General features: G+C 42.2%; 1 protein-coding gene across 2 annotated transcripts in view; it reads left to right on the top strand.

Annotated features, from left to right (window-relative positions):
- The window catches only part of UGGT2 (UDP-glucose glycoprotein glucosyltransferase 2), a 1,586,510-nt gene that overhangs the window by 1,428,885 nt on the left and 139,851 nt on the right, over window positions 1-17,774 (top strand). For both annotated transcript variants that reach the window (XM_078657956.1, XM_078657957.1), the window contains 2 exons: window positions 351-511; window positions 13,711-13,825. In XM_078657956.1, coding sequence (XP_078514082.1) covers window positions 351-511; window positions 13,711-13,825 — 276 coding nt within the window. The remainder of the gene's footprint in view (window positions 1-350; window positions 512-13,710; window positions 13,826-17,774) is intronic.

The raw sequence follows: 17,774 nt of genomic DNA on the forward strand, positions 1-17,774 counted from the left end.
TTGATTTGCAATTGCTACTCTTGTGCACTCTGGAAGAGTACACCATCCTGGATAGGCTGTTGGATATGTCCACAAAAAAAGCATCATGTACCTCCTGTGGGCTGTAGCTAGTTTATAAGGGGAGAGGCAAAGCAGATTGTGAAAGCGTAAATGCCTCCATGGCATTAACTTTCATGGAAAAATCATTGTATACTACCATATGTGCGGTATGCCACTTTCTGTTGCAATTGAACGATCCCCATCTCACTGAACAAGACAAATGCCATTTGTTTCTTCCAGCACACATGATCTTTGTATTTGCTATATATTAAACAATTGTATAACTCTCTCTCTCTCTTTGTGATCCTTAGATCGTACGAACTGACCTCAAAGCTCTCAGGAACTTTGATCTAGGTGGAGCTCCCTACGGGTACACTCCTTTTTGTGAGAGTCGTAAAGAAATGGACGGCTACCGTTTCTGGAAATCTGGATATTGGCAAATGCATCTGGGTCATAGGAAGTATCACATAAGGTACCAAAATATATCCTCTGTGTATGATTTAACTTTGGTATTAAAAAATGTGTTCATCGAATCACTGGGATACTTCTTGGTATTTCAGATTGTCCATTCACTTCCTTATCTTTGTATATTTACTGTGTGTATGCTTTTCAGTCGAATTATGTTTTTTTAAATTTGTTTCCATATGCAAATTCTTATCACAGGCTTTTGGATTTCTGTGTTTTATTACTTTCTGTCTGCTAACCTTCCTTTTCTAGTTCACTAATTGTATTCTTCATTCTGCACAGCTTTTTAGGTGTTTTTCTTATGGATTTTCCGGATCTTTTAGAATCGGGTCTTTTATTTCAACCCCCTTTAGTTCTTAGCTTGTTCTTTGTATTCATCAGCAGTACATTTTGTTTCATTACAGTCAACATATTATTTAAATGGTCTTTAAGCCTGTTGAATCTTTTGCTTCAATTTTTCTGAAAGTTTTATCTTTTCAATCCAAGCTTTAATTTGCCAATGTATGGGGTCATGTTAAACATTCAGTTAATGCTCATGAAAGTAAAACATGTTTGATAGTTGGATTACCATAAATGTTTCCCTCTCCTGAATGTTACAGACTTGGCTGGTAATTACCAACACCTGCACAGGTATTACTACAGGCCTCTCAATCTGTCTACTGTATCATTGTGCAACAAAAGAACTCTTGTCAACTGTGTTGATTATTCCCCAGAATCTGGACAAGTTCTAAATATTGTGGAAGTGACAACTTTTTTTATTTTTATTTTTATATAGTGCGAACTCGACCCAAAGATTTCATGTATGAGAGCGCTTTACATGAGCACCAGTTTTGTTACAGATGGACACTTTCGTTTCAGATGGACACATTCATTTTTGTTAGGCGTGGGGAGACTAAGTGATTTGCCCAGAATCACAGAATGTTGAGCGTCGCTGCCGAGACTCGAACCGGCTCCCCAGCTTCAAGGTCGACCCCTCTAGCCGTAAGGCTACATCCTCTTCCCACTTGTGATGTTAGTACAGAACCAGCTATTTCTGTATTATATTCGGGCAGAATTCATATCTGGGTCTTATTGTGTACCAAAGGCAGAGGTGTGACAGTAGCCCTGCACCGCCTGTGCACACTGTATGACATGATCTTATTTCTCACAATGGGATCCTCCTTTTGAGATCCCTGACCAAGGTTGAATACTCCGCTTCTCTCTCAAAAGGTGGATCCAGTTCTTAAGGTGCCATGAGTGACATTTCTTGCTAAAGTAGTTGTTATTTCCTCACTTATCCCACAGTTGAAGCCTTTGATGGGTCTGAAACCTTGTGAGGGAGCTATTCTTTCTCAATGGAGTTTCCTGGCTTTTAATTGATGTCTGTAAAAATCAGAGGGTTAGGCTATTCCAAACAAAAATAGACTGGTTTCTGTGAAGAACACTGGCCTAACCTTGGTAGTTGGGCAGAAGTATCAAGATCTTTTTATGGATAATGCATGTGGTATATATGCAACAAACAACAAAAACAACATAAAGGTCAATGCCAAGTTAATTAAAAAGATAACAAGTAGAGTAGGAACAATGATGCAAAGAAAAAAAAAACATTGGATGTAGAAATGAGTTATAATGAAATAAATGTGCCATGAGAAAAAGATATCCCGTTATAATATGCATAAAAGTTGTTTTTTTTGGTGGGTTTTTTCAGTTAACGAAGGTTTATTCTCTCATGCATAAAAGTTTTAAGTGTCTTACATGTGGTGACTCAGTCCAGGCTCTGAACAGCAAGGCACAAAGCCACACATAAGCACCACCGCTATGCACTAACATCAGCTCCCTCCTACCGATTTGTTTCTTAACATAAAACTTTCGTACAGAACTTTTGCAAAGTGTGCAGGGTTCCACAATGGCTTCTACACAGTGCTACAGCCTTCACCTGCGAGCTATCAGGCTACAGTTATCACCATTTCAAGATCTTATATGTGTTTCATAGAATAAAGCTTGAATTTCATTTCATTTCATTTTTTTAAACTCATTAAAAGAATTGGCTCATGCTTACTTGTGTTTGGTTCAGACTTAAATCAATGTTGCTTCCACTCAAATAAATGAAGGTTAGTTAGTCTTTATGTTTGAATCATCTGAAACACTTTTGATATGTTATGTTTTTCATGTCACTGTAGGTCAATACCAAAGTAATTCTCGAACATTGTGCACTTCTGCAGGGGGAATGTATAACATCTACAGAAACATAGATATGACGAAGCACAAAACTTAACTGAAGATCATGGTGTGCTACAACCCTTTCTCCATTCCATTACTTAATTTGTTTTGTTAGTTTGCTGTTTTCAACAACCATTAGCATCTCTGTTTATCTTAACGTCCTTGCGTTTCACAAGTTTAAAGGATCGGCTTCCGAATGTGCCTAAAGATGAACTAAGTCCTTCTAAGTGGTTTGGCAACTATTTACGTTTTAACCATTTATTCGAATCTATTACAACCCGTGTTTTATGGTAAGTCCTCCTATTGCCCGCCTTACTCTCCTTATGCTTCCTTCACCTCCATTAACGAGTGTGCATGCTCTTACCAGTCATTTATTGAAATACGCTTTGTCTCCTTCACAAAAGTACCATCTCAAGACTTTGTGTTACAGTCCCTCCTCCGGATTGCAGATCTTCATTACATCTGTCTGTGGTGTCTTTGCACTAAACAAGTCCTTTGGCAAATAGTGCTTCTTGGTGCACCACAAAGCTATCAAGGAGTAGGAAGTCAAACTTTACATTGTCAAGTATAAAATGTGAGGTCGCTCCTGTTCCAGATGACAAGATCAGACCCACTCCAGATGGGAGACATCGTTCACCACGCATCCATTTCAACGTGTTACTATTACATCGTGGTTTTCACTACGCAAGTCGTTACACCGACTTGCACTGGAAGGCGCTGTTGACTAAGGAATAGTGTAAATTACTGTTTCCAACACCTTCCCTACTGTATGTATACTGGAGTTGGAATAGTAATTCACACTATTTCTAAGTCCAGCGCCCCTCCAGCGCAAGTCGATGTAACGACTTGCGTTGTGAAAACCGCGATCTAACAGACCGCGTTGAAATGGCCTTCGATGTATCATCTTACATCCCTCCAGATTGCCCTCATAGGGAAAAACAGAGGGATACGTCAAGAAAGCAAGCATGGATTTTTGAAGTCCAGATGCTCCTGTTCTCTGGAGAGATCTTGTAGTCGGCGTTCCTGAAACCGAACACTAACTTTGCCTTCCACTTCGGACCTGATGCTAAACAGGGAGCCACATCACCCCAAATTGCCACGTCATTGTGGATTGTGAAGCAAGTTTGGCCCTTGAACGAGTCCTTCCTACATCTATATATATAAAAACGAATGTATGTCTGTCTGTTTGTCCTGTATGCATTACCTCACCATGTATCTGATAGCCATGAACCTTTGGGAAGTTGTTGAGTACACTCCCGAGAAGGTTTCTGGCATAACTATTTTTAAATATCGGCCCCCCAGGGCCCTCATAATCTTTCGAATACTGATGTACGCACAAGACGGAAAACAAAAAAACGCCATGAAACTTTGGGAAGTTGTTGAGTACACCCCCGCGAAGGTTTCTGGCATACATTTTTTTAAAATATCGGCCCTCCAGGGCCCTCATAATCTTTCGAATACTTATGTACGCACCAGACGGAAAAACAAAAAATTGTGTATCCACTAGCACTCAGATAAATAAATAGAATTAAAACGACACTTTGAAATGTTTTCCATATTAAAATGAATAAGTTTCAATAAAAATGACACAATGTAAATTGAATGTTACCTTAACGAGTTTCCTTGAATTTCCTTTCTTCGGAGATCGCAGCAACGCTCAACGGGTAAGCTAGTATATTCTAAATTAGTCCGGCTTCCACTGGTGCACCACCTGACCCCACAGCCCAAACGTATGCCCTGAACGTTTTGCTGCAGCAGGCCCTCCCCAGCACAAACTGACACTGCACAAAGTCATCCCTCTCTACCTCCAGTAGTAGTCTGTGCATCCAGTCCTGTGTATCAGTCGTGACTTCATTGACACTGCTTCAGGCTCCGAACACACTGGTTCCAAAGCCAGTTTTGTCTCTGCCCCCAGATTAAGATCATTCATTGGCTCTGATTTTATCAAAGGTGCTATTCAATAACAAAAAAATCAAGCAGTGTGGCTCCCCTCCAGTTCCACTACCTCAAGAGCAGTACCTAAGAAGGATGTCTAGTTTTGGGTGTTATTCTGAAACAATACAAGGTTTTCAACCTGCTCAACATATTATGACCATAAGGAGGTGGATCGCTTGCTATCTCATTGTTTTACTGATACTGACTTATATCTCAATCTGAAGAATGCCAGTGGGCTGGATAACTCTCCTGAATCTCATTTATTCCCCTTTATAACCTTAGACTGAAGAAAATGCTTCTATTCCAATTGGGGTTAGGAGGGTGGCAGAAGCCCTTGAACTGCCCCTTCTTGCGAAGTAGAGTAAGGCAAATCTTACAGAGACTTTTTAACCTGGACCTTCTAATTCAGAGCCTCTGTTGCCATTAAATGACGCTCTGGTTGACCTGATTATGTCACTCTGGTTTACACCTTCCTATACCCAGGCGGCGAACCACACCTTTGCTAGGCAGCCCGATCGACGGATGTATGATGTTGCAACGCATACATTTACATCGCGGTACATTACATTGCGGTTTTTACAACACAAGTCGTTACAACGCTGGACTTAGGAGTAGTATAATTTACATTCCAACTCCAGTCTACATACATTAGGGAAGGTGTTGGATAGTAAATTATACCATTCCTTGTCCTAGAGCGCCATCCAGCGCAAGTGGTTGTAATGACTGGCGTTGTGAAAACCGCAATGTAATAGCATAGCAATGTAATCCCGCGTTGTAAACGATGTTTCCCCCGATCGACTCATGGTGACACGAGGTGATTGATGAAACATAAAGTTCTTAATTTAGTCTGGCAGTGCCTTTTCTGAATGCCGTCTGCCTTTTGGATCGATAGTCATGCTCCCAGGGACATGGCAAGTGAGGTTCTTCTTGCTGTACCTGAAGATTTATACGTAATGCTTCACAGAAAGAGTCCAAGATGAACAAGACACCACTAAACAGATATTATGATATAGCCCGGACATGAAAGACTCATTTGCTCGTGCAGAGGGCACCAGCTTCATCGAAAGGTGACACATCTGGATGCACTTCTCTTGATTTTCTAGAGACTTCCAGGCTTCAGTGATGGATATGCCCTTTGATAGGGCTTGATTTCTTGAAAGGATGGCTTATGTAACTCTGGAGTTTTAAAAAAGTAAAAGAGATGCAGCTCTCTTCTTGGGATTGGCAATGTACACAGGCTTTTTATGGTGCTAGAGCAGAAGGTGTTAAGGTCTGCAGGTGAGTTAATCCTCTTCCTTTTCATCACTGGCCAGCAGTTTAATACCCCTTTACTTTGTCCTCAAATGGGCATGTGGAACAGGGAAGAACCTAGAAAATGTAGTGCCTACCCCACTGGCAGGCGAACACTCTCAGATCTCACCTGTCCAAGTTGATTACACTCTTCTCTTTCCGGACACTGCCACTCACACTCTTCATGTTTTCATTTGGTTGTAGAGGACCACACCCGTATCCTTTGCAAGGAAGTGCTGATGTTGGTCCCCAATGGGGCTGTGAAGCTTGTACCCGAGACAGAGACAGGAATAGCTTGTTGCTTGTCCTCAAGAAGGACTGGGGCTTGAGATCAATCTTAAACCTCAGAATTCTGCATTCTTTCTTCAAGAAGCAGTTTAAAATGAAGGCCCTGTAGCAGGTTCTGCAGGCCTGGGATCAGTGGGATTATATGGTGTCCCTGGTCCGCAGGAAGCATAATTTCATGTGCCAATCCTGCAGTCCAAAAGAAAGTATCTCCGCTTTGTGGTGGGATCCTACCATTTCAAAGTCACTGTATTCTCTTTCAGCAATACGTCACCCCCTTGAATTTTTACGAAGGTCATGTCACACATCCTGGATGTCCATTTTCCGATACCACGACTGGTTAGTGAAGGTGGGCTTTGCTCATCTAGTCTCAGACCACATGAAGAAAATTATGTTGTTGTTTGCCACCCTGGTGTATGTAATCCACACACCCACGTATAATCTACAGTCTTCACAGTAGCTGTTCTTTATCAGGGCCATCTCAGACATGGTCGTCTTCAAAGGTTTCAACATCCACAGTGAATCTGGGTGAATTTCGGCTATTATCCCGATGTTTTGGACGAGAGCTACTGTACCAGCTTGATGGTTCTGAGGCTCATAGCCCTGTTAGAATCTTGCATCCTGCTGGTACCCCCTGCTCAGTGACACAAGCTGGCACTTTATGGAACCTGCGTCTGCAGTGCTCCCAGTTATGGAGGAAACTCTTGGGCAAGATTGGTGTCTCCCACAAGACAGCTCAGGACCTCCAGTATTGGATGACAGATACCAGTCGAAACTGCGACAGACTGTTCTCTGTACCTCCTCTGGAAGACACAATGGTGATAGGTGCATAGTCTCTCAGTTGGAGGGAGGGCTTGAATGAGGTGGTGATCCAAGGTCTCTTGTCTCAGGAGGGGCATCACTAAAGCATAAATATTTTGGAGCTGCATGCCACCAGAGGGGCTCTCAAAGCCTTTCTGCCTTTCATCAATGTGAGGTTAGTCCAGGTGCGGACAGATAACTGAACCACCATGTGGTAATATAGCAAGTAGCTTGGCATGGGGTCACTAGCCCTCTGTCAGAAGACATTGCGGTTGTAGTGCTAGCTGACTTTGCTTAGGATCTCCCTGTCAATTATTTAGAAGGATCTCCTAAATCAACAGGCATCATTTAAACTTCCACAAGTCAGATCTCCTCTAGTAGATGGTGCACAGCAGCTTTGCATAGTGGGGCATTCACCTGGTAGACCTTTTTGCTATCTCTGAAAGTGCCCAGCATTTTATGCATTACATTTTCCCTCTTGGGAGTATCTATGAGACTTCTTCCACCCTTGGTTGTACCTCGGGCTATTACATGCCTTTGCTACCCTGCCTTTGATACTGCATGGGTTGAAAAAAGTCAGGCATCACCCCGGCACAGCTCATTCTAATAGCCCCAAAGTGAGCTTGAGGAGTCTGATATTTCGACTTTTTATCTGAGCACATGCCCTCTACTTCAGTTGCTTCCACAGGAGGACCTATAGCCTCTACAGCAGGGCAGAGTTTTAGATCTAAACCTCAATGCATGGAGATTGAATGAAACAACAAAGAGGTTTTGATCTTCCTAAAAAATGATGGAAGTAATTCTGGCTGCTCACAGCTTTTCCTCTGCATCTGTGTATTCAGGTCATTGGGGTAACTATGCCTTCTGGGACAAGGAGAACGAAGCAAGTCAAACCCCTACAGGCAAAACTGTCTGATGTTCTATTATTTTGTTTTGTGTCTCTCCAAGTTACAGCCTGCTGTGTGCTCAGTTGAGAGTTATTTATTGGTACATTAGGCCTTTCTTCATATGCCTGGCGTTGGGATGGAAATCCCCCTTGCATGATGTACAGTCCACTAGCCTACATGCCCAAACTGCATACATGGGAGCTTGGTTTTTTGGTCATGCCTAACACTAATCCCTTGTGCGTGCATTGACCTAGGCCCGAACTGTTGACCATGCTAGGTTCTGGACATAGGGGCTCATTAGGATCGCGGACGGACTTGAGTCCGTCCGCGACCCCAGAGTAGGAGGGAACGTCCGCATGGGCAGCGGCCCTTTCCCTCCGTGAAGATTAGGATGTGACCGCCAGGGTGGCGGTCACATCCTCTATCTTTAACATTGCGGCGGGTGCAGCTTCAAGCTGCACCCGCCGCAATGTTAAAAATGCATACATTGCATTTGTATGCAGATAGCGGCAGGCACCGCGCGGTGCCTTCCGATTTCTGCATACAAAGGCAGGGGGGTACCATGGGTACCCCCCATGTGCACCCCCCACCCCCCCTTCACCCAGGGGGCCCGCAACGGGCCCCCGAAGTCAAAGTCCGTATGCTTTTCCACGGCGGAAAAGCCGCCGTGGAAAAGCATCTCTTTTACACTATCCTAATATGGCTGGCGGTGTCTGATAGACACCGCCAGCCATGTTACAGCTTTTCCGCCGCAGTTGTAAGTCAACCGCGGCGGAAAAGCGGCGGACTGAAACCAGGACCCACCAGCCATCCTAATGTGGCGGTGGGTCTTTGGTGGGTCCGCAGAGGATTTTCCGCATCCTCCGGGTCGGCGGTGCTTCCGCCGCCCCGGAATATGCGGAAAATCCTCCATCCTAATGAGCCCCTTAGTCTGGAACCGTGAAGGACTTACCAAGTACAAACTCGTAGTGTCAGAGAAGTACAGTCCCTGTCGCAGGTTCATTGCGTCGAGTGCGGTGGTGGCAGCAGACCTTGTTAGTTAATTCCAAAGACAGGCATTTTACCTCTGAAAAATGACTGAGTGTATACAAGTCTATTGATCTAAAGTTCCGCTGCTCACAATGAAACCTGAATGCGACATCCCATGCTTTGTATGTGTATTAGACTTGGTAGTGTCCCCTGCACAAGTCATAGAGGCCCGCGGGTTCCATTTTGGAAGCCCACAGCCTGGACCAGAGTACAAGATGGAGGAGAGGTTGCTTTCTCCAGGCAGCATATGTATATTTGTGGCAACCCCTAGATCGGAGGGGAATCAACAGACGTTATGGTGAGGAAAGAGAAAACATACCTTCCTTAGAAGTGCCTGGGCCCTTCCTGATACATTGGCTTGTAAAGGACTCTGAAAGCAATTGCTACTAGGTAGATGGCAGGAGGTACAGGGTGAGACCTGCAGTATATGTTAAATTCTCACAGAAGGAGGCATGTTAATCACATTTCACTTTATTACTCTATTATTTCTTGCTCCTTATAGTTAAAAAAATCACAATAATCCATAAATGTTCTTTATTCATGTCTGATACACAGGCACACAGCCAATACGTGCTTTTAAGGGAAAACCCCTTTCTCAAGGTTTTCGAGACTGAAATGCTATAGTGTGACTATCCTTCAAATAGTTATTCCATAATTAACAGCCATTCCATTCCCATTTTCAGTTGCCCCAGTAGCAGTGGCAGCAACTTAATCACTGTGACACAACATAGATTCCCTATTGAGCTCAATAGTTTGTTAGATTTGCAGTTGGAAAGGAAAGGATATTCAGAAATGGACATTATCAAGATGAATGGTCCTTATCATATACTCCTTTTCTCCTATTTTGCTGATGTCACCTTTTTGTACTACTTGTTTTTCTTTAATAAAGCTTTCAAACTGAAAAAAAAATGTGTTATGCCTTAGCCATGAAGGACCATGACAATGGATTTAAAGCACATTCTACCAGGGCAAAAGCCACCAAAAGAGCACTGGCTCAGGTACTACTGCATCAATCCTCGAGTTGGAAGGGAGGATCATTTTGCTCACCTGGTCCTGCTGGACTTTCTGGTTTAAGTTCACTATTCAGACCCATCTCATTGGTGGAGCATCAATTCCAATGGAGCTTACGTCCATCCCCAGTGAGAAGAACTGAGGGATCTGACAGGTGTATGAATCCACAAAGGGATCCATCAGAAGAACCCCAAATGTCTTTATCATAAGAGTCGAGGAGTACCATAGCTACTCCCTTTGAGAGGTGAATTCCGCTCTTCCCTATGGAGTAGCTTAGCTATGGCACCCTGATTCTGAATCCGAATTGGCACTAAACTCATTTACTAATTTTACCAGATTCTCCCGACTACTCTTGCTGCATACCCTCACATAATGTCTCTTTGTACCACAAGCCGAACAATCCTGATTAATAGCGGGGGAATTTTTATCAAACACAAAATGCTCCTCTCTACCACATCTGTAGCATGTCCTATGGCCTGGTTTTCCCTTAGTAGATTTCTTATATTCTTTTTTCACATATCTTCCTTCTTACGACCTGGACAGTCCATGACCTGACCTATGGACCCTTTCTCCTATGAAAATTCTTTCTAGGTTTTTACTCTACTTACCACATCTCTAAGCCCAGGACCATCATTCATACTGGTTCTTTTAGCACATTTGTTGGTAATGTCCACCTTACGAACTAGAATGGCATTAGCAAGTTGTGAATCCCCATAAACACAGAGTGTTGCTTGGATACTCATTATTTGCATGTATTATTAATCTTTTATCAATTCATTATGTTGAGCCCAAATTTGCAGCTAATAGCCAATTTCTTTATAGATGACACATAATCCTTGATAGATTTAGCCTCTGATTCATGTTGAAAAAATGACACCTGTCTATTGTAGTACACACACATGGAGAATTTTAGCCATGCATGTCTGCTAAAGCATTCAAGACACATTCCCTTCAGTGAAACTGTTGTTATTCCATCCTGTTATACACCTGCAGACTTTCTGGATCTAAATAATGCTGAAGAATTTTCTTCTTCCTCTCCGAGGTATCTCTTCTTTGTAAATAGCATCAATGTAGTTGATAAAATACTCCCTCCATCCTTAAAGAGGCATCCCCTGGCATGGCAAGTCATGCCAGTGGAGGAATCAAGCTGAAAATCTTGGCTGCATACATCTTGAGATCGAATCAACCGAAAAACAAAGCTAAATAATAATACGATAGTCAAATTTCAGTGGGTATAGTACTAGTCAGCTTCCACTAAGCTCCATAAAGAAGAGAAGGTAAAAACAAAATCCTTAAGACTGTCCTTCAAACATAATGTCGGATTCTCATATTTGTATAGTGGAGATTTAATCAATCTGCAGATAAATGTATTAAGCCCACATTCTTCAGATTTTTATTACTTGTGGGAGGAAAATCATAAAATGTTTTCGAAAGATGAATCTAGGTTAACATAAATAAAGGTCCTGAAGGTCCTTAAGCTTCCTTCTCTAGAGCCTCCGTTTTCGACAATCACACTGTAATCAAATACTGCTGGATGCTTTGACAAAGCACAGAACCAGCAAAGAAAATGGCCGCCTTCTGGATGACGCAGTGTTGTCTTCTACTGAAGCTTGATGGCATCAATAAAGGCAGCCAAGAGGATCTCTTGCCTGTAGCATAGAGTGTTCTCTCTTGCACAGCCAAAGTCACATGCCCAAAGTGTGCGTTTGTAATGGTAAAAATAAATGTTACCGCAGATATTACCACACAATGATGGGTAGGCTGAATAAACGCTTCAGAAGGGGGAAAAATTCTCCCTTCAGGATAATTCCTCTTAAACACGATCTCCTATGAACAAACAGGAATCCAAGCAGCCTCTGGCTCTGGAACAACAGCACAAAGGACCTCGATCAGAAAACTAAAAGTGATGCTCTTATGCAGAGTAAATCTTAGTCTTCACCAGCACACAGGTAAGACTGGTTAACTGCATCTCAGAGCCTGCTAATGTTGTGCTGTCAGAAACCTAGGTTCTCCATATCCCCTCTCTATGCCAGGCTAGAGAACTGGAGGAGCATTTAACAATATTAAGAAATTAATGTGGATGTAGTAAAGTGTAGAAATTACAGATGGACTTAAAAAGTGCATTTAAAATGCACAAACTTTAGTATGCAGTTATACTTAACTGTACTAAGCCTAAATAGCTGATGCTGTAAAACAAAATTCCATGACCTGACCCAAGATGCTGAAAGCGCACAATAGAAAAGGTTTTTCTCTCTGACCTTAATTAACATAGTCATGTATTCTTTTTAATGAATGAAAAGTTCTTTGGATATTCATAGAGTTTGACTTCTGCAATCCATTTTCCTCTGCCACACCACAGATCTGACTCTTTTGAGTTTCTTGAGTCTCTCTTCCAGAAGTTCTGCTTTTGATATCTGATTTATGTTGAAGCCTTATGCTTAAGTTTTCACACTCTCATTCTAATCAAGAACTCTTCAGGATTTCTGATTGACCATTTCTTCCCCAATTTAAAATAGGGATTCTTTCCTTTATGAAACACGCTTAATGCATTTATTGATTTGATAATTTAATATGTTGACTTTAATCTGCTGATTGAAATAAAGATAAGCTATTGAATGATTGATTAATAAAGCCCTTCAACTAGTAACAAACTCTCATTATTGACTGAAATAATCTTACAATCGTGAAGATATTTGTGTTGTACAGTTCGGGTTAATCTCGTTCAACGTCAAAGGTCTGTCAACCTAATAGTGGGGAATTCTCTCTGATGACATAATATTGTTTTCTCAAAAACCTATACTTAATCGAAACTCACCGCTTCAGCAGAACCGAGAGGTGGCCAATGAGGAAACCTTCAGATTTTTGCCAGATTTCAATTACCGCCCACTTCTACATGAGGCACTGAGTGTTTTTAGTAACTGCTGTCAATTTTTAGCTAACGCTCCATAATTAATCGTTTATGCCTTCTTTAGTTCATCATGCCTGACTTTTCCTCTTTTTCTCAAATTATTAAGATTGCTTTACGTTTTCAATGCCTATATATGTTTGTATTCTTTATGTCACTGCTATAAAATAAAGTGTAAAACTTAGTCAGCAGAATACACTTTTGTAAACCAGTGCCAGTAAAAACTATGTATCGGCAGTGCACTCCTATGGCTATTTCCTTAAAGCTCCAACAAGCGATCCTTTCTGCAGTTGATGTTTCATCCATTGTTTTTTGTCTGTTTCATGTTTCTGGTAATATCGACATCCATTTTTTAATTAAAAAATAATTAGTAATGTTTCACTGTCATGGTATTGTCATTGAGGATGTTTTCAAAAGCTTGATAGTTGGACCAAATATCAAAGCAGTGTTAATGTAAACATTGTACTTGTACTTCAGACAGTGTGTACCATGTGTATCTGATGAGTCAGGTTTTCTCTAGTTTCCCTGCCCTCAACCTGAGAAACAAAGGAGCCAGTAGGTTTGCCACCTCGCTTCATGTCATCAGGATGTTGTTTCTAATTTTGGGTCTTCATTTGATAACCTAATGTGCTCTGAGAATTCTAGTCGTAGTTTGCTTAGATTGAAGCGATAGGCTTGACACACCTGATAATAATTTGTAAGAGCAAAATCCCAGGTAGGACACATGGTGGCCTGGCATCGCGGAGCAAGGTTTCAGAGACCCCCAAATCTGTTCAAGCCCCAGTCTGTTAGCAGTATATTTTACTTTCCTTTTAGCTGAAATATAACTTCTTTAAAGTGCTTTTACTTGTTGTCTTATTTCAGTGCCTTATATGTTGTGGATCTAAAGAAGTTCAGAAAGATTGCTGCAGGAGACAGACTCCGGGGACAGTACCAGGCTCTCAGCCAAGATCCAAATAGTCTATCCAACCTCGATCAGGTAAATAAGGAGAACCTGAACTGTCTGCAGCATGTCCGCTTTTTGAGCTGTTTCCTAATATTTGCAGAATTGCAGTTTGGCTTACTCGTTATTGTGTATTAGGACAAAGTGTTTGAATTTTAAAAGCTCTGTTGCACGGCAGTCGGGTGGTAGAGGGCCAATATTGTTCTAAAATAAACATGGAGAAACAGAATGACAAACATTGGAATGTTGGAATAGAATGTCTGCACCAGCCATTATTGACCCTCTTGCCACTTTGTCTTAAATTGAGCTCCCTGCATTCCAATGTTCTAAGATAGCATTCTAGCCTGCAACCAAGGGCTATACATTAAAGGCCATCTTTCTGAGTTACATGCCTGAATTCCAAATGATGGCATATAATGAGATAGAGGGTCTTTAACAACATTTTGAGGCTGGTAGAAAAGCTATATTGCTATTTGAGCATTCCACCCATTGCTCTACACTGAAAATGGAGAAACATAAAGATCAGCATTGGAATTTTGGAACAGTAGGTCTACAGTCATTCTGTTCTCATTGGGTCTAAAGTTTAGATCACATTGTATCTCTTCCGCTTCTTGCTATACCGGTTGTAAATGGACGCTTTCCCCACTAGAGGGCCTTGGCTGCTGTTCCGGTCTGTAACTCAGATACTAGGTCTTTACAACCAAATATAGTAGAAGCTCGTCAGGATTGGAGAGAACAAACTTTGTTTTAAGTTGACTATCACAGCTAAACATCTGAAATTAAATTATTCTGATAGAGACTTATAGCCACAGATTCCTCACCTTTTGAATATTTCCCAGGCATTAGACTGGATCGAGGAACTTTTCGGTAGTACCTCTGCGTGTGGAAGGTAGTGCCTTGCAGCTCCACACTAACACTGTTCTGCGTTCAGAAATGACGTATGGGGCCTATAGAGACACTAATCCTGCACGCTTATGTAAGCTTCTTTCTTCCAGTGCCAGCAGACATGGATCAGGAGCTCCCTTCGTGCCTCTCCAGTAAGGATGTTTGAGATGGATTCCCACCATGTATGCTTGTGATGCCTGGGGTCGAACCACAACTCTAAAGCCTGCATTGATTGTGCACTGATGAACCAGAAGGCCATCATGGAAAGTGAGGTAAAACTCTACGTTACCAAGCATAATATGACTCCGCATTGGGGCCACTCCAGGTTGCGGTCCGCATCCAAGATTTGGTTCCAGGCTGGTTGCCAGAGCCGAACGAGCTGCTTGAGAAGCTGGTCGTCATCGGGCTCAAAGTCTTCAAATAAATCTAAGAAGAAACATTAGAAGTCGATGTGGGATTCCACTCCCTCTTGCCACATGTATTCGCCTGAACAGACACGGGTGCTGGTTTGCTTTTCTAGAGTCTTGCTACCAAACTCTCACAATGTGGGTTATGCTCTGACACCTGTTCGGGGACAATGCTGATTCTACTCTTAAGAAATTAAAAGAGAGTAGAGCTACTGCTCACTCTCGGTTCCCTTCCCCCCATCATCGCGAACCACACCAGTTCAAACACTCCTTTCGCAGTTTTGGATGAGGAACCCCTTAACACCAGCCTGTCCAACCCCCTCAAGGGACCCAGCAGTTTTGCGGTCGCGTCCAAGATGTCTACCACCCACGCAGCCAAGGTCAGCATGCTGCCCAGTTTACCAGCCCTTCCCCTCTCCCCAGCCCAGCCCAGTTGTTAATCCCCAAGCCCCCCATTGGAGGTAGAATCCAGCTATTCTTTCCAGGTTGGCGGGCGTTCATTTTCGGACAGATGGATCCTGTAGATACTTTGTAGAGAGTATGTTCTCCCATTAATTTCTTGCCCACCTCACCTTCCACCGTTCCCCAAGCGACTGATGGAGGACCATCTCTTCATTTTGCGGCAGGAAGTGCAAGCCTTTTGGGCAAAGCAGCCGTAGAGAGAGTTTCGTAACTAGAAGTAAGAAGTGGCTATTATTCGCATTACTTTCTGGTGCCCAAGAAGGACGGAGCCCTTAGTCCTGTAATAGACCTGCGCCCTCCCAAGGCCTTCCCCCTACAGGAGAAATTCAAGATATTAACCTTGGTCCCCTACTTATCTAACCTTGATCCTGGAGACTGGTTGGTGGCCTGCAGGATGAATATTTTCATATTTATGACCTGTCGACCCATTGATGCTAATAACATCAAGAAATCCTGAGGTCTACAACAATATTTAAAGAGTGTGGAAAGACCACTACCAACTAATCCATCCAGTAGACAAAGATAATAAGGTGGAGAAACAGAACTCATTTTTGGGCATTTCCCTTTTCAGGACGAAATCCCTCACTCACCCGAAGGTGACATGCCACATCATTTGGGATTCTCCTCCCAGAGGAAAAGCCTAGTTCCTAAGGGGGCTACAACCCCCTTGCTGAAAGGTAGGAGCTCAGGAATGTTTTATTGATGGAATAGGATATACTAATCCACAAATGATGAGCTAGTAGTGTGAATGAGGGCGCAGCGCAAAATAATGCAAAAGTGAGGAAGTGTGATTAAAACTAGCTCAAGAACATCCAAAAAAAAACTTTATTGTGAGGTGTTCTTCGTCAGGATTAAAAAAGCAGTGCACCAGCGGTATAAATTACAAACCGCAATGGTGGAAACTATTTGGTCAACATGTTTCAGCCATTATGCCTAAGAGGAGGCTCGGCTTTCTCCAGGACCTCTGATGCTGCTGCGAAAGAAAGTGAAAAGTGTGAACGTAAAAGGATACAGAGACAGACAATTTTTGTCTTAATGTGCCTGTTTCTTGGAGAAAAATACCTATAAACAAACAAACAACATTTGTTAATGTCATGATCATGGGTATAATTAATGTATAGTTCTGTGTCACTCATAACATAAGAAACAACCAGAGAAAGTAAAAAATAATGTCTCACCAGTGATTACTAGGTAAGTCATCTCACCTCTACCTGGCAACCGCTCAGGAAAGGGGCACCGCTCTAAAGAGAAGTGGTGGTAAACACATTGTGAGAATCATGTCTTATAATCACAAAGGGATGTACCTAATATAACATTTTACCCTAAAGCAGCAAATGCATCAAGAGCTAAGCTCCAAAGAGGGAGACTGTCATAGTAAAAAGCAAAACAATGGACTGTTAAGACTAAAATCCTCTCAGGATTGTACATCCTTGTTTGATGTCTCATGATGTAAAGTCACATGCCCTACATATCTCAATTTTGATCGTAAAGCTACTCCATGTAATGGACGATCAAAAATATATTGAGCTAAAGCCATATTCATTACAACGATTTTTCAGAAAAATGTCCTTTTACGTCCCGGTACCTCCGGCTTCAGGCTCAACAAACTGCCGGCGTACCAACGGAGAGGTAAGCCCTCCTACGCGCTCGTACTCTTGCCAGGTAGTTATACATTTTTATTTATGACATGTGATGTTTAAAATTCGGCATACTGAGGTGGTCCGATTAGCATCAGGTCGTTCCTCATGTCGCGTTTGTTTTGTTTCGTGTCAGTTAACTTGGTTTTTCAGAGTGATTTTGCTTATTTAATGTGGTGTTTCAAATAAGACATATTCAGGCGGTCCAATTATTAACGGCTCGTTCCCCATGCCGCGCACGTACTTATGACAAGTAACTTGGTCAATCTGATGTGCTTTGGATAAATGAAGTGTTTCTCTTTAATACGGCATACTCGGGTGACCACATTGGTATCGGCTTTTCCTTTGGCCTTTCAGAAAAATCGTTGTAATGAATATGGCTTTAGCTCGATATATTTTTGATCGTCCATTACATGGAGTAGCTTTACGATCAAACTTGAGATATGTAGGGTATGTGACTTTACATCATGAGACATCAAACAAGGATGTACAATTATTATTATTATTATTATTATTTATTTTTGTAGAGCGCGTAGTCACCAGGAGGTATCCCAGCGCTGGTGGACCCTATCTCCTAAGTTCAGTGGGCCAGGG

Source organism: Lissotriton helveticus, chromosome 8 (assembly GCF_964261635.1).
Source record: "Lissotriton helveticus chromosome 8, aLisHel1.1, whole genome shotgun sequence".
NCBI classification, from domain to species: domain Eukaryota; kingdom Metazoa; phylum Chordata; class Amphibia; order Caudata; family Salamandridae; genus Lissotriton; species Lissotriton helveticus.